The sequence below is a fragment of the Dufourea novaeangliae genome, unplaced genomic scaffold, assembly GCF_001272555.1.
Source record: "Dufourea novaeangliae isolate 0120121106 unplaced genomic scaffold, ASM127255v1 scaffold96, whole genome shotgun sequence".
NCBI lineage: Eukaryota > Metazoa > Arthropoda > Insecta > Hymenoptera > Halictidae > Dufourea > Dufourea novaeangliae.
The window spans coordinates 246,481-266,704 of NW_015373974.1; the positions used below are offsets into that span (position 1 = coordinate 246,481).

Here is a 20,224-nt window from a genome sequence, read left to right on the forward strand (position 1 = left end):
GCACCGCCGGCGCCGAGCCGTTATAATGGAAGAGCCAGGCGAAAACTGACCCTCTGCCGGTTGACGATCGGGAGTGGTAATGAGACCGCATATGCGACGCGTACGTAGACCATTAGCGTAACAAGTCGCCGCAGTTGTGACGGTTACTATCCCGGAAATTATTACACGACGCTTTGCCCCCCTCTCCTCAGAATCACGTGGACAATTGTGCCGACTATCTGCAAACGCGAACGCGTGCCAAACTGCCTGGAATTCGGTCTTGAAAACCGGGGAGGGGGCTGTTTCATCGCGCTGACTCTGTTGCGTCAGCAGTGGCGTAGCCTGTGCAAGCCATACACCGTACGTCAAGAATTTGCCTTCCTTTTTGTTTATTCTAGAATTTGAAAGTCTGACGAAAATATATGGATCTCCTGTTTATTAGTGGCTGTTTGAATTAGGTAAAAATTTCTAAGGCAATTAGAAATTTTCGAATTTAATTAATACGATCACTATGGTCAGACTACGTGATTTTGCGGAGGAAAAGAGTATGAAATATGCCTGGGGTTAGTTTATAGGAAGATTAACAGATGTTATAGGAATTGGTAGTTTTGTTAACGAGAATTACTGTGCAGAGTGAACAAAATTTACCACTTAGTACATAGTTGTATTGCAGCTAATAGCTAGGTATTAATAAAGTCCTTGTCTGCCCATATACTGGGTTATACCACTGTATCCCAGTAATAATTCTTGATCATACGTTTGAGAGATACCAGCTCTCCCTACTTCCATTTAATGCACGCAAGAAACTCCGTCCAAATGTTTCAGTTAAATTAAGAGACCACACGAGAAAGCGCAATGTTTCATCAAACATTGATCTCCACCACTGATTCCGTGTAAACATTCCAGCTTACGCACGCAGAGAACATTTGTACAATTTATACCGCAATAAAATCCATTCAGACTGTTGGTTTTAATACAAGCAAACAGTTCTCTTCCTCCGGAAAAGAAACTTATATCTCACCACGTACCGACCTATACCACGGAATTTCAATCTCTGTTCCTGTTTCAGCTCGGTATGAACTTTTTCCTATTACGTTCCTTTGGCGGACGACAAAACGAATCTAGCCCCGGAGTTTCAATGAAATTATGAAAGTAGACAGTGGAACACCTGTCGCAACTTATGTCGACCTATACTACTGATTTCTAAGAATTCTTGTCGAGGCTCACCGAGAACCTTGAAATTAATATTTTTCTTCCACGAATTAAAGAACTGAGATGTTTTTTCTTGTCCACAACAGGAAGTCTAGACCTTCCTGAATTTTCTTGACACTTGCCTGGCCATTCCAGGCTCTGTCTATCGAGATCGTAAGGCTGTTCTATCGGAAAGCAACCGACAGTAATTAACCGAGCACGGTTGGGCCGCTGTTCAGAAGTATATTTGACCTGAAACTCTCTCACGACTGTCGGAGTAATTTCCCATCCGTTCGAACGAAAGTCGTGTGCCGCTGCCGCCCCCTGTCCATCCGCGGCCCAGGGTCTGTGTTGTGCCCAGGCAGACGGAAAATGAATCGTGCACTCGCGTTTTTGCAGCGTCGGTTCGTCTGTCCCGTAATTAAGGGGAAATTGGTTAAAACTTCGCCGTGGCCGTCTCCTCCACGGATCTAAACGGTTTTAATTTCATTTTTTGTCTGAGAATTTTTACCTCTCGTCGATAATACGACCGGAGTTTCCGTCGTTTCGGAGAAAAAACGTTGGGCTGTAGTAGCCGGCCAGTAGTATTGATCAGAGTTTACGTAGACAGCAAGTTGTATGGATCACCGTTTAGACGATCGTTTTGAATTTTACCATCTGAATTGGAGAAAAGTAGTGGGGATAAATAGTATGTTAAAGGAATGACTAAAAAAGATACGGTAGTGAGAGTGGAATATTTTATTACAGGAGTATGAATCCGTGTGTGGTCAGGCAGATATTCAATTCTGATATTTGTTTGAATAATTGAAAGTGTAGGTGTAAAAAGAGCCTTGAGTTGAATTATTGGCAATTTTTATTGAAAAATGATAATGCCAAGAGATCATGAGGACGATACACGAATATAGTTTTAGTAGTATGTATCAATATATAGAGAGACAGATCTGACGACTGTCTTATGAGAACTTTGTGATGCTCAACGTGTATTCTGTAAGTGCATCAGAATATATTATGCAAAAAACATCAATTTTAAGGAACAGTGCAGAAAACTCACTGGTGATATTGAAGTAGTCATGGTCAATACGTGGTTGGACATACCCAAAAATCATTAATTCCCTCCTGTAAGTTTGCAATATTTTATCTTGTCTTTCAAGAAAGGTTGGAACTTTCAACACATTTGAAAGTATTTAATTTTCTTGCTCGGGCGATATCATAATTCAATTTTAATAAGTTCATGTCGAGTAGAACAACGTTGCCCCGCCAAATTTGTAATTTAAACTCTTATTAACGAGGGTTGCACGCTGAAACAATACTTCATAATCCCTTCAGACCCGCATTTCGATGATGAAAAGTGGGCCGTCCGGAATATCGACTAATGACCTCTACCCACGTTGATAAAGGGTAAAGCTTGAACAAACAAGAGAGATCAGTCCCTGGGACGCATAGATCATCGGCCAGGACATGAATAATATCAAATTCCTCGGAGAATCTCACCAGGAAGCTTTAATTAGCATGAAGTATGGTCTTCTTTGTGATAAAGCGTCTTTTACACTCTCAAGAACCTTCCGAGTGACAATTTTCAGATGAATAAAACGTTCCAATTAGCCTTACGGTTACTTTAAAAAAACCCATTCAAATCCCACGAATGACTAAAAAATGTTCTATTATCCCAACAATATATTAAAAAGTACTTATCCATTCTAAAAAAAATAAATTTACAATTAATTACAGGATCGGTTAAAAATTATTACAAATTCAACGATTCGTTGAAGGACGAATATTTCACGGTACGTGAAAACGAACCGAATAATTCCCCAGAAAAGGGTCGAAGAATTCCGAATAATTCTAACTGTTTAATTAGAAAAATTAATTTAAAAAACTGTTCTTTCGTTCCCGCAAGAAGTAATTCGAACATTCGAGAATGGTACTTACGGCGGGACATTCGAACATTTAAATCGTGTGATACCGTGCTACACGTAGGGTAGAAATGGTGCTGGCGGTAGAATGCATCCAGATGGGCGGCTGTTACCCGTGGAAAACAGTTTCAGGACGAAAATCGGGCGAGTCGAGTCGAGGAAAATTAACGCGACCGTGCGTACACGAGGAGGTGGGAGAGGCTATCCCCCCCGTTGCCGGAAAATTAAGAGGAGAGCCTTTTGGCGCGAGACAAGAAGACAGGGGAAATCATTAGCTAAAGGAGGGCTCTTGTCCCAACTCAAGCGGCTTAACTGCACGACTGTTCCGTCGGCTGCGCGACTCGAATGGCGACCAGAGACGACCTCCTTGGATAGCATTTCTTCGTCTTCCTGTAACGTCTACCGTATTCCGAAAGTTTTTCCCTGGATTTACTTTAAGACACTTTTTCTACGGTCTGTATTGTCGTTCATGAATCATCGAATAGCTGGTTGTTCTCCTAGAAAATCGGAATCTTTTGCACGAAAAGCATTTAATAGCATTATTTAGGGCTTCATTAAGCTGCAAGAAATCGAAGTTTTTGGAGAAAATTTGATTTGAGAATTTGGGTCAGTTATCGTTGACTATTTCTACTTTAGGTAATTGCTAGGTCAGCTGAATGTGGGACCGTACTACTTACTTTTCGCAATCAATAGTAGAAAAGGCATTTAATAGCATTATTTAGATCATGACTGAGCTTCGAGAAATCAAAGTTTTTGAAGAAAATTTGATTTGAGAAATTGGGTCGATTATCATTGACTATTTCTACTTGAGGTAATTGCTAGATCAGTTTCTTCATATATTCCATCAGAAATAATTGATCTACACTATTTATCAGCTGTATTGTCCTAAAATCTAGAACATATATGGTTCATTGTTCATTGACCTGTACTACTTCTTGTAATTCCGTCGGGATATTCCCAGCAGTAACGATTCAATTTAATTTCTGAAGATTATTTTTCTAGAAAACTACGTTAAAGTGATTAATAAAATAAGATTTCAATTATTTTATACCTTTATATACGGGCCCTCAACAATATGACGGGATTGCATTATTTTGAAAGCTTTTGTCGATGATCCTATGTGCATTACGGTATAAAAAGTTCGTAAAATCCTGGAACGTCAGCGCCCTGAACGAAATGGATCGCTCACCGGCTGGCTATTAAGGGAACTTTGATGGAATCAATACCGGAGTTCCCGAAAGGCGGCTGCAATCAGATTATAAGTTAATCCGCGGAAGTTTAATTCGACGGTTTCGTCGACTCCAGATTGCAAGGGTGATATCAATCTCGTTTCCTCGAATCGGACACTTTTCGACGATTCGAGTTCACCATATACCCTAAAACTCGATTGAATATCGACCACTCTTTTTTTATCCATTTTCGTATGAAAACTAATATTCATTTTCTGAAAATCCAGTCGTCCTTCAGAATAGACGATGAAAACATTCATCCTGCTTACAGTCAACGTTTATTACTTAAGCAATCAGTAGTATATGTCAATGTATGTGCAGACAAGGAAATAAGTAGTATAGATCAATCTATATGGAGGCAAGAATCGATAATACGTTCAAAGTGAAACAGAAGGAACAAATTTAATATCTTATCGGTACCAAGGTATGTGCAATTTAAAAATAAGCGTGAAAGTGAAACACGTGTACAACATTGTTAGAAACTAGATCGCAACGGGAAATACGAAAAGTTGGTTTTCTCTGCGGTGGAGGTGGAATCATTAATTTCACGGTGGAGAGAATTTGATTTTATCTGGGAATCCCTCGGTCGTGCATTCAAAAAGGGCAAACGGATGCAAACAATTGTTGGTGTGCACGCAACGACGCATTATCGCGTGTATCCCTCGTTAATCATACTGCCAGCTCCGAGAAGAAATGAATTTCTATTTTTAAGGGGTGACCCAGTTACAACGGTGGCAAAGCGAGAGTTAATTGTTTTAATGGATTTTTCGAAATTGCTTTGAATCCGCTCGATTCAAGAATTTCTTCAGGTGTACAGGGTGTTCCACGAAGAGAAGAAAAAAAACTATTAAATATAGCTGGGGAAATTATTGCGAACTTTCGACGAAACTTATCGACGAAGGAAGCGTTGTTGAGCCAGAGGGGATTAATAACAAGCCTCTCTCATTAAAAGAGCATAGGCTGGCCGGGTACGAGGAGATGGTATATCGGTATTACATTGGGATTTTTCATAGAGGCCAAACCTCGAGGGAAATAAGAGAGTTCAACGCTAATACAGATTGAATCGGATTCGTTGTTTCGACATGGTAAAACTAACCACCGTGCAATTTGAGTGGAAGCCAAAATGTGAAAAAGAAATTATATATAGTAGTATTAATACCACTGCTTGAAATTTAGTTACTTTCAATAGGGATTTTACCTAACATACACATAACTTACACCTAACCCAAACCCATGTTGGACTCACCATAGACCTAACTTTGGACTCACCATGGACCTAACTTTGGACTCATCATAGACCTAACTTTGGACTCATCATAGGCCTAACTTTGGACTCACCACAGACCTAACTTTGGACTCACCACAGACCTAACTTTGGACTCACCATAGACCTAACTTTGGACTCACCATAGACCTAACATTTTAATTCGCTTTACACTCTTCCTCTAAACTTGGATCCGATTTTGGTTCGCTTTAAACCTAACTTGGGATCATTGGGTTCATCCTAGACTTAACTTGGATAGACCTAACTTTGGACTCATCATAGACCTAACATTTTAATTCGCTTTACACTCTTCCTCTAAACTTGTATCCGATTTTGGTTCGCTTTAAACCTAACTTGGGATCATTGGGTTCATCCTAGACTTAACTTGGGACCATTGGGTTCATCCTAGACTTAACTTGGGACCACTGGGTTCATCCTAGACCTAACTTGAACCCACTTTGGACTCCATCCTAGACCTAACGTGAACTTATTTTGGACTCCATCCTAGATCTAACTCTGGATAGAGAGAGAGAGAGACTACACTAACTTGGGACCACATTGGATCGATCTTGGACCTCGCCTGGGCTGGCTTTAATTACAACCTAGGTTAGATTTGCACCCCTTTTGGATTCAACTTAAACTTTACCGAAACCCTATGTTGTGCACAGTTATGTCCAATTCAGTTTTCGTAATATATCGAACATTATCTTGTTTCTTGACACGTTTTACAATCAAACGCGTGTGCGTTCGTGTGAAATGATTTCGCGCCCATCGCTCTGAAATTTGAACCAACGCACGGAAAAATCCCCGGGGGAGGAGAGGAGCGAATTGTCTTCGAAATTCGTCGAGCGATATCGGAAAAGCGATTCTCTTTTTTGCCGACGAAGCATGGGAGCCCTTCCATTTTCTGGTAACGACACTCGTCGCTCGACTGGAAGAATTTCACCGTGAATTCTTGTCGTTCTCCCGGGGATCGGGCAACATTTTTATTTAAGGTTGCCCGTCCCGTCCGGGTCTTACCGCAGCGTGTTTGCTAAACAGAACCAGAAACTGATGGAAAACTTCCATCGTGATTACTCTGGGCCGCGAGATATTACCGCGTCGGGGATGTTTAATGGTTTTCCGAATCAACATTTTTACTTTCCACTTTGTTCTTCTGCGGTTTCTTTGTATATAACAAATATACGAAAGTGTAATTTTCAGGTGCTTTTTAATTCAAAACTGTACTAAACATTTTCTTTCACCAGGAATCTTTCATTAAATTTTGTAATAATAATTCTACGTATATCGATTCTAGATTTCTGTAGAACTTTTCTTAAGAAAAACTGTTAATTTAGCATGTTCTGAAACATTTTGTGCAATTACATTGTAACACAGAAGGATGTTGATACAATCCTGTTTTTAATCCTCTTTCTCTACTTGAGACAATTTCACCCGAAGCCAATGATGTGATTCTTAATTTTTTTAAATTTATTTTGACTCCAGTAGCAGACATGTATTACAATCAGCAAGTATATTTCCTTAATTCGATTTTAAATCAAGCCAAATTTAATTCAAACAATACTACCGCAATATGGGGTTAAAATAAATGAATGCAGCCGATAAATGTTAATAAAATCATGAATATATTCATCAGGATAGACTATATTTGGTAAAAAAGGAAACAAAAACTGCTTAACTTCTTTCGTATCACGCTTCGTCTCTGAGAAAACCAACGTCGTATAAAAAAAACTCGTTGGTCGACGTTGGCGCCGCCATTGGTCGCCCCATTTTTCCAGTCATTTTTCACGGATACGACGAAGGGCTTGCCCCGATAAAAAGCTGTACTCCGCAGTTTCGATTTATTTCTCACGCCGAGAATCAGCTCGTATGGACAACGTTCCCCTCCGATACGTACATGGTATCGTCGAAATTCCGTTCTCGTCGAGTGCATAATGCACTTCTAGCCGAATGGTCGTCGATTTGTATGCACTTTCACGAGGACGCTGTTGGCCACACCTGCACAGCGCCGTAGAACAAACTGCAGACATTCCGTTTCCTGTTATTTTTCCGATGTTATTTTCTCGCCCCCTCGTATCTCCTTTCTCCTTTAAAATGTCTCGAGGGATGGGGTTGGGGGCTGTGTCTAGGGGGGATGGTGCTGTTAGAGGGTTGAAAGATGGTTTCGAGGGCGAAACCGTTCGAGCAGTCTGTTCTTGGGAGTCAAAGGGAGATTCATCGTTTTTGTTCCAGCCGCGAGAATTCTGTATTGGAATCGATTAATAAGCGGGGGTGGGGGTGGTGGGCGTTGAATTATTCCATTTATCCGTCCCTTGTTCCCGTGCCAGTGATTATTCTCCGGCTTTGAGCGATAAATAAAATCCCTTTTCTTCGTGGGTCTGGAACTATCTTCGTTTGCGACAGCACGAATCTATATGGGTAATTATTTTTATTAATTTTATAAGGTGATTGTTTTTTAATAAATTTGTATTATACGACTCATTGTGTTATATAGCTAAAATTACAGTAGTAATTTTTTAAACATTGAAATGTAGTGATTTAATTTTAATTCGGTTGTCTGATCTATGCACGACTGATACTACTGCAGGTAGATTTTAGACGAATTCGAGTAATTTTCGTTTTTTTCTTTTCCATTTTAAAAACGTGAATCGAGACTGACGACAGTAAGTAAGTGAGACACCCTGTATAGCGAGAAAGGATTGAGCGCCACTTTGCAACGGCGCAAGAAAGTTAATCCGCGATGTGACAACCCGCCAGGATCTGTGCCTGGTGCAAGAAAAAGAAGGCGAGATGATTTAGAGTTATCCGCAAAGCAACTCCACCGCCGCCTGGAGATTTACGGGAATACCAGGTCTAGCGAAACAAAAATGTATATTTATGCAATTTCAGGTGAAACCCGGCCGCGCGTATCCGTTTTTACGGACGGGCACGATCGTATTTTCATGGGAGCCTGGGAATCCTATTAAACTTAGGAAGGGGTTAAACCCCTGAAATTCAATCCCGATTTGAATACTGAAATCCTGGAGTGCGTAAAATTTTTTTACTGTATTCCCCGCTGCGTGGTGATTTATTGATTCTTAATCTTACATCGAACTTTATACGATTCTTATTGGATTATTTCGAAGCGAAAAATTCTTTGCAAATATTCACCCAAGTTTGCGTAGGATGCAGTGGAAGTCCCTGATGGACTTGGATCTGAGTACATAACGGTATTAGGTTCAGATCTTTGGGATTTTTGAATTAGAATCTGTGGGATTTTTTAATTAGGATCTGTGGGTTTTTTAAATTGGGATCTGTGGGATTTTTGAATTGGGATTTGTGGGATTTTTGAATTAGGATCCGTGGGATTTTTGAATTGAGATTTCTGGGATTCTTTTACTGGGATCCTTGGGATTTTTGGATTGGGTTCCACGGAAGTTTTAGCTTTGGATACGTGACCACCTCAGCTCAGGATCTAGGACAACTTGGAATCAGGGTCCATGACAATATGAACCTAGGATCCAAGAAAATTTGGATCTAGGGTTCATGACAACTTGGAATCAGGGTCCATGACAATATGAACCTAGGATCCAAGAAAATTTGGATCTAGGGTTCATGACAATTTGGATCTAGGGTTCATGACAATTTGGATCTAGGATCCTCGAAAATTTGGATCTAGGGTCCACGAAAATTTGGATCTAGGGTCCATGACAATTTGAACCTAGGGTCCACGAAAATTTCGATCTAGGATCCATGACAATTTGGATCTAGGGTCCAATGATAACTTGGACTCTGGGTCCATAACAATTTGACTCTAGGATCCACTACAACATGGACTCAGGGTCCATGATAATTTGTACCTAGGATCCATGACTTGGATACAGACTTAAGAAAAACCATAGATCAAAGTTCATCACAGTTTGGGTTAAAAATCGGAAGAGTTGTGACTTCTGATGCATACGAGTTTCCAAATGAGTTTGTTACTCTGTTATTCCATTTTATTGAAGCCTATCCTTCCCACTTTCTTGGCTCCCAGGCATTTTGCTCTTTCACCCATCGCATTTAAATATTCCCATCTGCATTTTCCTGCCTCGTTTAAATGCATTGCCTTCACTTGCATCTTACTTAAGCGGTGTCCCGGCGTGTGCCGTTTTCTTTCTCTTCTACATCTCTTGCGCTAGATGCTGCCGTCTTTCCTCAATGCTTAAGTAGCCCGTTCTTGCCCCTGAAAACGTTCAAGATCCCATTCGTGTCCGTTTTATTCAACTGTTTTCGCGGCGTTCACGTTTGCTCAAGGCTGTCCGGACCCACTTACAATATACGAAACACCTACTGTGTTTCCACGTACAGGGGCTAAAACATCCTTCCTTTTTTCATTAAGTTTTCATTGGGCTGTCTGCCCTGCTTATAAAAATTCTACAACCTTTGTGTCCTCAATTTTCATTCGGTCCGAAGATAATCCTCAAAAAGACATGACGAGTGACGCAAAATACCACTTCTCTTGCCCCATTTATGAATGTTAAAGTATAAGGCAGCTGTTCATCCCTTGCTTGATGCAAATTGGATTGTGAAAAATGCAAGGTGGACTTATATTAGGTCTTGAAGACACTTCGGTTAGCTGTGGATTAGGTCTTGGACTCTCTTCTGTTATGTTTCGGTTAGGTACTCAGCTGTCTATGAAGTAAACTTCGATCTGAGCAGAGATAGGTCTGGGTTAGGCCTTAAAGAGTCTGTGACACAGGCCCTGGTTAGGCCTTGAACAGGGGTTAGGTATCCAGAATATTCTAATCAGATCTGGCTAAGGTCTCAAATATGCTAAAATCAAGTCTGGGTCAATCTTTGGACATGCTACCGACATGTCTAGGTTAGGTCATGGACAAGTTGCGGTTTTATTTATATTCAGTGTCCAAGCAAAATTTGGTCTGACCCCATTTGTTCATATTTAGAATACAATGCCCGTTCCCTGTTGACTGTCCAAAGGAGAAGTTTCGTTTCAAATTGGAAAATATTCGCAACCAGGTCGGGTGTTTGCAGACGAAATTCAAGGATTCATGGGACCCACGTGAAAATGACAGCATGTAACGACGGACACGTGCGAAATACACACCGGGCTGATAGTAATGTACCGACGCCAGTATAAAACGCAGAACGTTCGGTCAAAGTGGTCGCAGGGCTTACTCGTTTTAGCGGCACGGCCGAATCCCGTGGGTCATTTTTATTTTACGCGCGTGTCCCCTTGGACGCCGGCCGACTGGTCGTAAATGTTTTCAGACGTCACGTCGGGGGGCAAAAAATGTTCCAGAAAAAGTATCGCCCCCCCCCCCAACCCCCTTCACGGCCGGAGTTTCGATAGGCGCGAATTTCTCCCCCTCGCTCGTAGCGAATTTATTTTCAAAAAATAGTCCTCCGATGTCGTTCACCGATATGCCTGCAATTTTCCTCGACTCTTATCGACGGATAAAGTTTTATAGTTTCCCTGCGTATTCCATATTTTTTTCATCGGTATTAAACGAGGCGATTAATTTTGCACTAAACTTTGTAAATATTCACTGCGCATTGAAATTGACACTTCTAGATAGTTCAAATAAATGTACATAAATTTAGATAAACTTGGATAAATTTAGTTTGACTTAGATAAATTTCGAAAAATTACATACGTATCATCTGTTAGCTTCATTGATATCTGACAAAATTACATAAAAATTGATTTACATTTTTCTGATTCATAGGAAAATAAATGACTCGAAAATCATGATTGTATGCAGAAATGCTATGAATTAACAGTTCAAGGTCACAGTACTGATCCCTCCTCACCGCTACCTTTCACCTACCCCCACCATAAAATTTCTAAGAAATCTTTTTCCCAAAAAAAGAAAAACTTCAACAGAGTTCTATAAACGACTTCACAGAGGGATCAAAGAGCTGTAAATAAATTTTTCGTATGCAAGCGTTATCGCTTGCTAATCCCGGAAACCAATGGGGAACTTTGAACGTACCCGCGCGATTAGTTCGGATAACCGAGGTTCTGGTGCATTAAGTTTACAACGAAAGTTACTTTGGAACACTCGTTCCTTGCACGATTCAAAGCCTCGAGGCCACAAATTTTTGTCGGATTAAGAACGAAAAGCGTTCTATCGCCGTGGATCGAGGGTGGTGGCGGTGGGGGTAGAGGGGTGGGGGAGGTGGACGGGACGAGAAACGATCCCATTGTCGTCGAGAAAGTTCAGATCGACGGTAGATTCGCCGCGACGAATGCAATTCCCGAAGTTCTGAGTTCCTATTTAACGAACAGCCCTCGAGTTTCGATAATGTGTCTGTTTCTTGCGTAAACTGTGTCACGGACACAGGGGAGGGGGTGCAGGCGGCTGGAAAGTGGGGGGTGGGGGCTTACTTTAGGAACGATTAAAAACCTTAAACAGCCCGCTGTGCCAGCAGTGGCTTTCAAATCGATCATCGGCTTCGACGCTACGTGTTCCTTTTACGAATGGTTCCGCGACAATTCAAATATTTTGACAGGCCGCCTCGGGGAGTTCGATAGCAATTTCACTGTGCTGCAGTTTTTCTGGAATCACAGAATCTTTAAATTTGAATACTTGAATTTCCATTACGTTGAATTCATTTTCGTGGCGGGAATTCGCGACACTCAGACGACTTTTCCACGACTTAAAACTGTTTTCTATAACTTTAACACATTTTAAACAGAATTTTCACGACTCAGGCGGAGTTTCCATGACTGAAACGTGCTTTCTGCGACTCAAAATTGCTTTTCCATAACTGTAAACGATTTTAGAAGGGTTTTCCATGACTCGTGCGAATTTTCCACGACTCAAAATTGCATTTATCCGTGTACAGCCAATACCAGAGACATTTTCCATGACTCAAGCAGCTTTTCCACTACGTAAAATGGCTTTCCATGACTATAACTGATTGCAGAGGGCTTTTCCACGACTCAGAACTGTTTTCTCATGACTGGAAAAATTCTAAATACCACGTGTGCCAAGGTTCCACAAGAGTAAGATTATTTAAATAAATTTTTGTTATTTATATTATTACGAATTTAGTTTTTAGTTTTGTATTATTTTAATGTAAAAGACATGGGAACTTTGGTCGTTGTATTTATCGACCACATTAGCAATCAGGAAAACGATATTTTATCCCCTCGCTGTAACTTTCATAAAAATTGCACCAGCAAGTTTCCTTACATTACAAAATGTCAAAGTACTAATGAAATGTTTAATGTTATTTGTTGCAGGTCGTGAGAGCAGCGAGCCCAGTACTTCTGCGTGTAATCGTGCTCGGTGCATTTTTCATATATTGCACAGTAAGTGTTCCTTCCTCCTTACTTTTTATGACTCTGAAGAATCGCCATAGCCGGCAATGATTTTTCTTAACGTGGGAAATACTCCGTACCGTTGGAATGGTCTCTCGACGACACTTGTAAAATATAGCAGCATTTCTTCTCTTTGGTACATAGTAACGGTAAATAACAAAAGTAAATAAACAATTAATACTTCATTTTCTCTGAAAATCCATTTATTTGGAAACTTTATTTTCCTTTTTTTTAAAATAACATTCCAAATATTCTATTAACTATAAAACCCATAATGTATTGCAGTAACTGTAATTTACAAAACAAAAGTCGTCATTGATATGTTATTTATAATTGTACTTCCATTCTGTACAACACTCTATCACATTGCATCGTGCAGTACACGTTTATAATCAAACTTTCGCGCCTGCTCTCGGGTAACTTCAATTTCCAAACACGAAAGTGGTCTTTTCGCAAATAACGATATGAACATTACAATGTTATTCTTGTGTTTCATATTGCACGGGGAGTATCGAAAAAATATTTAATTAACCATTTTCGCTTGAAACTTTTCACGAGAAAACCCGAACAGTATGTTCCAGAATCATAGACAAATTTTCCATGTTTTCCGTAGAATTTCATCCGATCGGTTCTCTTGTCCCGAAGTATCCGGAATGTTTCGGTATCGAAGGAAATTCAATCGGGCGGGAGGAAAATTTTAAAAGGAAATCGGATTCAACCAAGTGGGGGGGGGGCGGAGTAGAATGTATTTGAACAGAGACGTCGATGAATTATAAGAGGGCTAAAGGAAATCAATTTTCTTTTGTTTCCAGACGATAGTAATGTACCCCCGTCCAAACGTCATAACTTGCACGGTACGCGTTTGGCTACGAGAAATTGGATTCTCCCTCACCTACGGCGCTCTTATGCTGAAAACCTGGAGGTAAGCTGGAATAACGGCACTTGAAACGATATTTAACCTGATATCAAACTGTGATCCATGGCGAGTGTGTGTGTGTATGTGTGTTTACCGTACGTCGTCGTCCACACTCGAATGAAATTCACGTCGGAGACCCAGGACTTTATGCCGGGAGTTATTTAAACACGACCGTGCGGCCGAGAAGGGCAAGTAGATGTATGTTAACGCAAAAAGTTCGTGTTGCATTTGGAAATTTTTCTAATGGAAGCTGCGCGGATATATTTTAAACATTTCTTCGTTTTTCTCGTAACTTCGTCCGGTCTTCCGCGACACTGAAACTGGCACGAGAGTAAAAAATTCTTCGTCAGCCTGACAGATTTTCCACGAGCTTGTAAGACTTTCCACGACGTTGAACGATTTTCGGCTGAGATATGAAGTTTTCCGTGAGTCTGAAACATTTTCTATGATTCTGTGATTAATTTCAAATTGCCGAAAATACATTGAAGACGAAGGAATGTACTTTAGAGTTACGAAAAGCTTTTGAGTTATGGGAAATATTTCAGCATCAGGAAATATTTTTTAAAGTATTTTCCTTAACTCAAGTGTTTTTCTTTGAGTGATTTTCCATTGAAAAATTTTCCGTGAGTCTATGGATTTTCCATGATCCTAATACATGTTTAAAGAATGAAAACATTTTCCATGACAGTAGAATGATTTTCTACCGTCCAGAAAAGAATTTTCCATCGCTTGAAGTAGATTTCCTCAGACCCTGGGAAATTCTTTGTATCTGTGCAACCTCTTTATTTAAATTTTGATTTTCCACTGTCAAACGTAAGCGATTAATTAATTGCATGAAACTGTGCTCCGAGATTAAAATGAAGAAGTAATGACGTATTACAGAAATGGAAGCATGGAGAAAAAAGCACTCCAAAGGGTTTTAATAACCAGAGCGAAAATAAGAGTCAGCCAGAATGAATTATCGATCTTGTTCATGCGAATTTGCACTGAAGAATATTAATGTCCGCGTTATCGTTAATTATATTCACATTTTCCGCTACATCCGCGAAATGAATTCCGGCCAAATGTCAGAAACTTGCAGGGAACTAACGCTTCAATTTAATCCTCGCCGCTGCGGAAAGTTTGACGGAATCCAACGATTTTTCACACCGGGACGGGAAAATAGTTTTGAAACATTTCGGATTAAATTATTATCGCGCATCTGCCGATCCAATATCCACGAATGTTATGAAAATACTTCTAACAAACGTTTAATGAAAGTTGTGTGCTCAGAGAAAGAGATAACGTTACAAGCAACCCAACATAGTTTTAAAATATTTATGGCGTTCGGAAACACGTGAAAGGAAAATATAAAACTGACGATGTTGGTTTAAATATTTTCCACAATTTATAACAGTTCTCAAAGACCACACATTATTTTCCGACGATTTTGAAGATTTTATTGTTTTCTCAAATTATGGAAAATTGAAGATCACTTTTTTATAACTTGGAAAGTTTTTCCATAACTCAGAGTACTTCTATTTGACTCAACGTAATGTCTCAGTTAACTCAACTTTTCTACGACTCGTATGATTCTCCCATGACTCGAGTGCATTTTCAGTGACTCGAGTAGCTTTTCTATAACTTAAGTGGATTTTCTGTGACTTGAGTGATTTGTCTATGGCTCGAGTGGCATCTCAAAGAGAGATTTTTTATGAGTTGACTGGCTTTTCTGCATGGCAAAGGATTTTCCATGGCTCTATGTATTTTCGTATTATTCCGAATACTTTTCTATGGCTCCAGAATAGTTCTCCAAACGGATACCATTATTATACCAATTATAGTCTACAAACCAGTACCCAAAGGAATAAATGCTTAAAGAAGACCAAGAAAGTATCTACGTTCAGAGTCACTTTATGCACTTCGATTTTGGCCAGGGAATAAGTAGCTTTATAGTGAAAGGAAACAGTTTCATTACGGTGTAGGTAAAAGAAAAAACGTTCAGAAGACCAAGTATTACTCACTTGACCGGGCTCCGGTTCGATAACTAGCTTACGGATTCAAGGGGCGAAGCTCGACTGAACTTTTTTTTCTCGATGGGATCAGAGACCAGAGGGTCGGAAAAAGAGTAAAGGGGATAGGGACCGCCCGACAATCTTTGTCTCGGAATCTGCGCACTGCCGGAAATCCTGCAACTGGTAGAAAATAGCAATTTTGTCGAGGGAGAATCGAAAAAAGACGTGAAACGAAAGTTACACACCGATTGGACCACAGATCTGCTAGAAAATCCGAACTGCCGTTTTTGTGTTTCTCCCCCTTCTTCGTTTCAGTTCGTCAACGATCTTTGGAAATCTATCGGACCCGTGATGCTAGACGGCGGTGGGTGGGAAAGGAACGGAGATGCAAAGGAAACTTTGAATTAAGGGAGATAATATTTTCGTTGCGACTGGCCAGAGAACGGTAGGAAAAGTATTTTCGTAGAACAGTAATATTATAGGTGGAGTTTCAGAAGTGTCGAAAACTCCTCGGATATTTTAAAACTGTTTTTTGGTCTCCTGAATAATGGTAAAAACCATGAAAAATGAACTGAGTCATGGAAAACTCATTCATGTTTTCGAATTTCGTTTTAAATTCAAGTCTTGGGAAAGACTCAGTTGAGTCATGGAAAACTCATTCGAGTTGTGGAAACCTCGGTCGATTCATGAAACATTGAATCGAGTCATGGAAAACTCATTCCGGTCATGGAAAATTCAATCGACTCATGGAAAACTCAGTCGACTAATGGGAATTTCAAGTAAATTTTGAGGAACATATGCAATTGTATGTTCGATTTATTGTACGTTTCATATCATCCTCGTCTTCAAAATCACATGTCAAACATGTAACGAAATCTAATGTTACAACTTTTCGCTCCGACCTTCACATTTCATTAGTCCTATGACGAAAGGTTATGAAAATTCTAAAAGGCGTTCGAACGGGCTGAAAAGCACAGCAGCAAGTTTGTAATTTAAAAAGTTGAATTAACTTGAAGCACCGGAATGATTCAGACTCTCGAGCGGACAAGATTAGTTTGAAAGTCGCAACAGCGTTGCTTGCCCAGGGTTGTAAGATCGGGGAGTTCATTGAATACCGGCACGAATACTATTTTCCGTCGGTTGTAAGCAGAGGCCCATTAATCTTCATCAATTCCTGCTCTTCATTTATTCATATTTTCATCACAAAGCAGCATTTCCTTTAACACTTTGGATCAAGTTGTTGCATATATTAAATGAACAGGTTACTGGATCGTCGCTGTATATCTTGGTTCGAGAAACAGTTCAATTTGAATAGAAACATTCCGTACTGGACAGGATTAATTTAGGTTTTAATTTAGGCCTAATTCAAGCGCTAATGTAGGTGCAATTTAGGTTCTAATTTGGGTCTGTTTCAGATAAAATTCGGATCCCAATTTAAGCCCAATTTAACTCTTAATGTAGGTTGAGTTCAGGGTTTAATGCAGGCCCTAATTCAGGCCCTCATACAGATCCCAATTCTAGCTCTACTTCAGGCACTCATGCAGACCCTAATTCAAGCCTTAATTTAAATCCAATTCAAATCCTAATGTAGAAATCGTTCAGACCCAAACGTAACTATAGCCTTTGTCAAACCCACTTCAATGTACAAGATTCGTTCAACACTACCCCAATCTCTCCCCTAGATCTAACATGAATTTCAACGCAGATCTAGACAGAGCCTCAGCTTCAAGTTAAAGTGCCGTTCCCCAACTTCAACCATGCCTTTCATCGGAATGAAGTTAAACCCTAAAAAAAAAACGGACTGCGAAGTCAATATCGTAACGCTTCCCTATAAAGCCACTTCACAGCCGCCGAGTACGGTTCTCAAACAACCTGGAAATCCCTTGAGGATATTGTCATCCGGATATCGTCACCGGTCTGATTGAATTTCCCGACGAGTTTACGCGTGGAGCACAGAAGGCAGCCTATTCGCCAGCCGATGCCGCCACGGAGATTAAGTGCACACCGTTCACTTATCAAGGATATCGATTCCTCCGAAGTGGCAGCCGCTCGAAGAGGCGGCGTGCAAAACATTCGCCAAGTTCATTCCTTGAGCTGTCGTTCATCGGTTGTATACCAAGGTTCTGTTAAAGGTCTGAATTAGATTCTACTATAGGTCGAATTTAGACCCGATTCAGTTCCCAATTTGGATTGAATTCGGACAATAGGTATTCTTGGTTCAATTCAAATCATTTCCTATGTCAAATTCAAATTCAAATTCAGGTCCAATTCAGACCGTACTTTAGGTCCAATTCAAATCCTAATCTAGGCCTAATTCCAATTCTAATTTTGGTCCAATTCGGATACTAATTTAGGCCTAATTCCGATTCTAATTTAGGTCCAATTCGGATACTAATTTTGGTTCAATTCAAATACTAGTCATAGTCCAATTCAGATTTCAATTTCTGTACGATTCAGAACATATTATAAGTGTAATTGAGCGCCCAAATTGGATCCAACTCGGAACGAACCCTAGCTCCAGCTCAGATCCAAATTTGAGTCAAACTCAGTCTATATTCTTCATCCAATTCAAATTCCAGTTCAGGTCCAATTCAGTACTATATCGCGGGTCCAATTAATGTCCGAATCAGAATGCAATTAATTCTTCAATAAAAGCTACCATCGGTGAAATAATTCAAAACATCGGTCGAGTAGGTAGCTCGGAAAACATTATCCAAGCGTATCTCCAAAGCCCTCGATCTTCGTTTACACGGACAATACACGCCATTCGGCCATTCAGCCTTTCGTTTGGCTACGGAATCTTTGCAATTACGCGTGTATACCGGGCTGACCTAGTTGTCGCAACCACTTAGACCGTCGCGCACCGGGGGCGAGTAAGAATCCAAGAGGAGAAAAGGAATTGTTGGGTTACCTGAGAAAGTTTATCCTCCGTGGAGATTTCATTATTGCAGAGATCGATATATATGTCTTAGCTCTACCACCCAGGGGTCTTGCTAATGCCCGCGACAGTCTCACTTGAATCAGCTGTATGCTAAGTTGGTGTTCAGGGAAATATTGGATCCATAAAAATAATAACGAAAATCACGATAGTTCAATCGAGTCGATGAACGGTCAGTTGGGTCCGTCAGAGATGTTCCGATCGGAAAATGTGTCGCCACCCTGTATACGTCAAGATTGATCCCGAAGACTAAGAGAATTCCAGTCACAATGACATGGCGCAGCAGCATCTGGTACATGTGTCGCGAAACTTACATCTGCCCTGCTACTTGAGGCCAGATCGATAGGGTTCGCTGGGTCAGCATAGTGTCACGCCTGACAGGACTTCCGACATAGCATGTAACAAACCCTCGTGTGTCATCGACGGAGACTGCACCACGGGTCCTCTTTATCGAATCTAATTAGACACCTGATCTGTCGGCTGCCAGCGAAGACTGATCTTCTAATCTCAAGCGATACGTTTCACGATCCTTGAAGGCTATAAACAATCTCCTGGCAAGCATGAAGAACAGTAGGGAAACTTCTGGGACGGTAACTCATCGCTACACGGTTCTTGAAGTGTTCAATCAGGCCACGACCATGTGACACGTGATCCCTTAAACTTCCTGGATTGATGGCAATCTAATTCAAAGTCTCTGAAGTGACCTAGATCCAATATAGATACTGCTCATATTTAATACAGACCTATCCCAACTCTGCTAAAGACCCTAACCGATCTGTCATATAGGACTGATGATGCGCAAACCAAATTCAGTGGAATTTGACGGGGATTTAACAGAGATCTAACTCTAATCAAACGTCTCCCTAAGCCTAATTTAACATCTACCCGGTTAGATCTTGTAACACCTAGTGTTTGCCTAACTCTAAATTGGTTTATCTAACGCAGATTTGATCTAGCGCACTAATATCCGATACAAATTCAATTAAGACGTAACCAATATTCAGGAAAAATCTAATTCAGCCCTATCCTATATCTGTCCGCGCTAATACCGATCCTTCGAAGGTGTTGCAAGAATAGCAATTCATATCCTCCCGTTATAACTCATCTGCCTCCGTTCACCGTACAGAAATAACTTAACCAATGTCTACCAGAGTGAGATCCCAGGCTATAAATGTCAAGTAATCCTGGAGTAACCTTTCTATCCATTCGGTCTTGTGAACGTCTTTCGCCGATCCATCCGATTCTCCAGATTAAAGGACAAAGGATAAGAGCCAGTTCGCCGTGCGCCTCGATAAGAGCGCGTTGACGTTGGCCTTAATGCTGACTTTTTGTCCATGGTAGCCGGGAGTTGTTCGACTGGCGAGAGTTTCCTGCTTTCGTGACGATGCTTCTTTAGCGGCAACGAGACTTGCACCAGTTTCGTTGCATAAATTCAACTATACGCCTCTCTTTCTATTCCACGAATCCCTGAATGGACCTTGAAACGATTTC

The 20,224-nt window shown here is 40.6% G+C and overlaps 1 protein-coding gene across 1 annotated transcript in view; it reads left to right on the plus strand.

Annotated features, from left to right (window-relative positions):
• LOC107186940 (probable G-protein coupled receptor 158) overlaps positions 1–20,224 on the plus strand; it is a 129,392-nt gene that overhangs the window by 87,027 nt on the left and 22,141 nt on the right. Inside the window, exons 6-7 of the mRNA XM_015574912.1 lie at positions 12,808–12,876; positions 13,698–13,807. Coding sequence (XP_015430398.1) covers positions 12,808–12,876; positions 13,698–13,807 — 179 coding nt within the window. The remainder of the gene's footprint in view (positions 1–12,807; positions 12,877–13,697; positions 13,808–20,224) is intronic.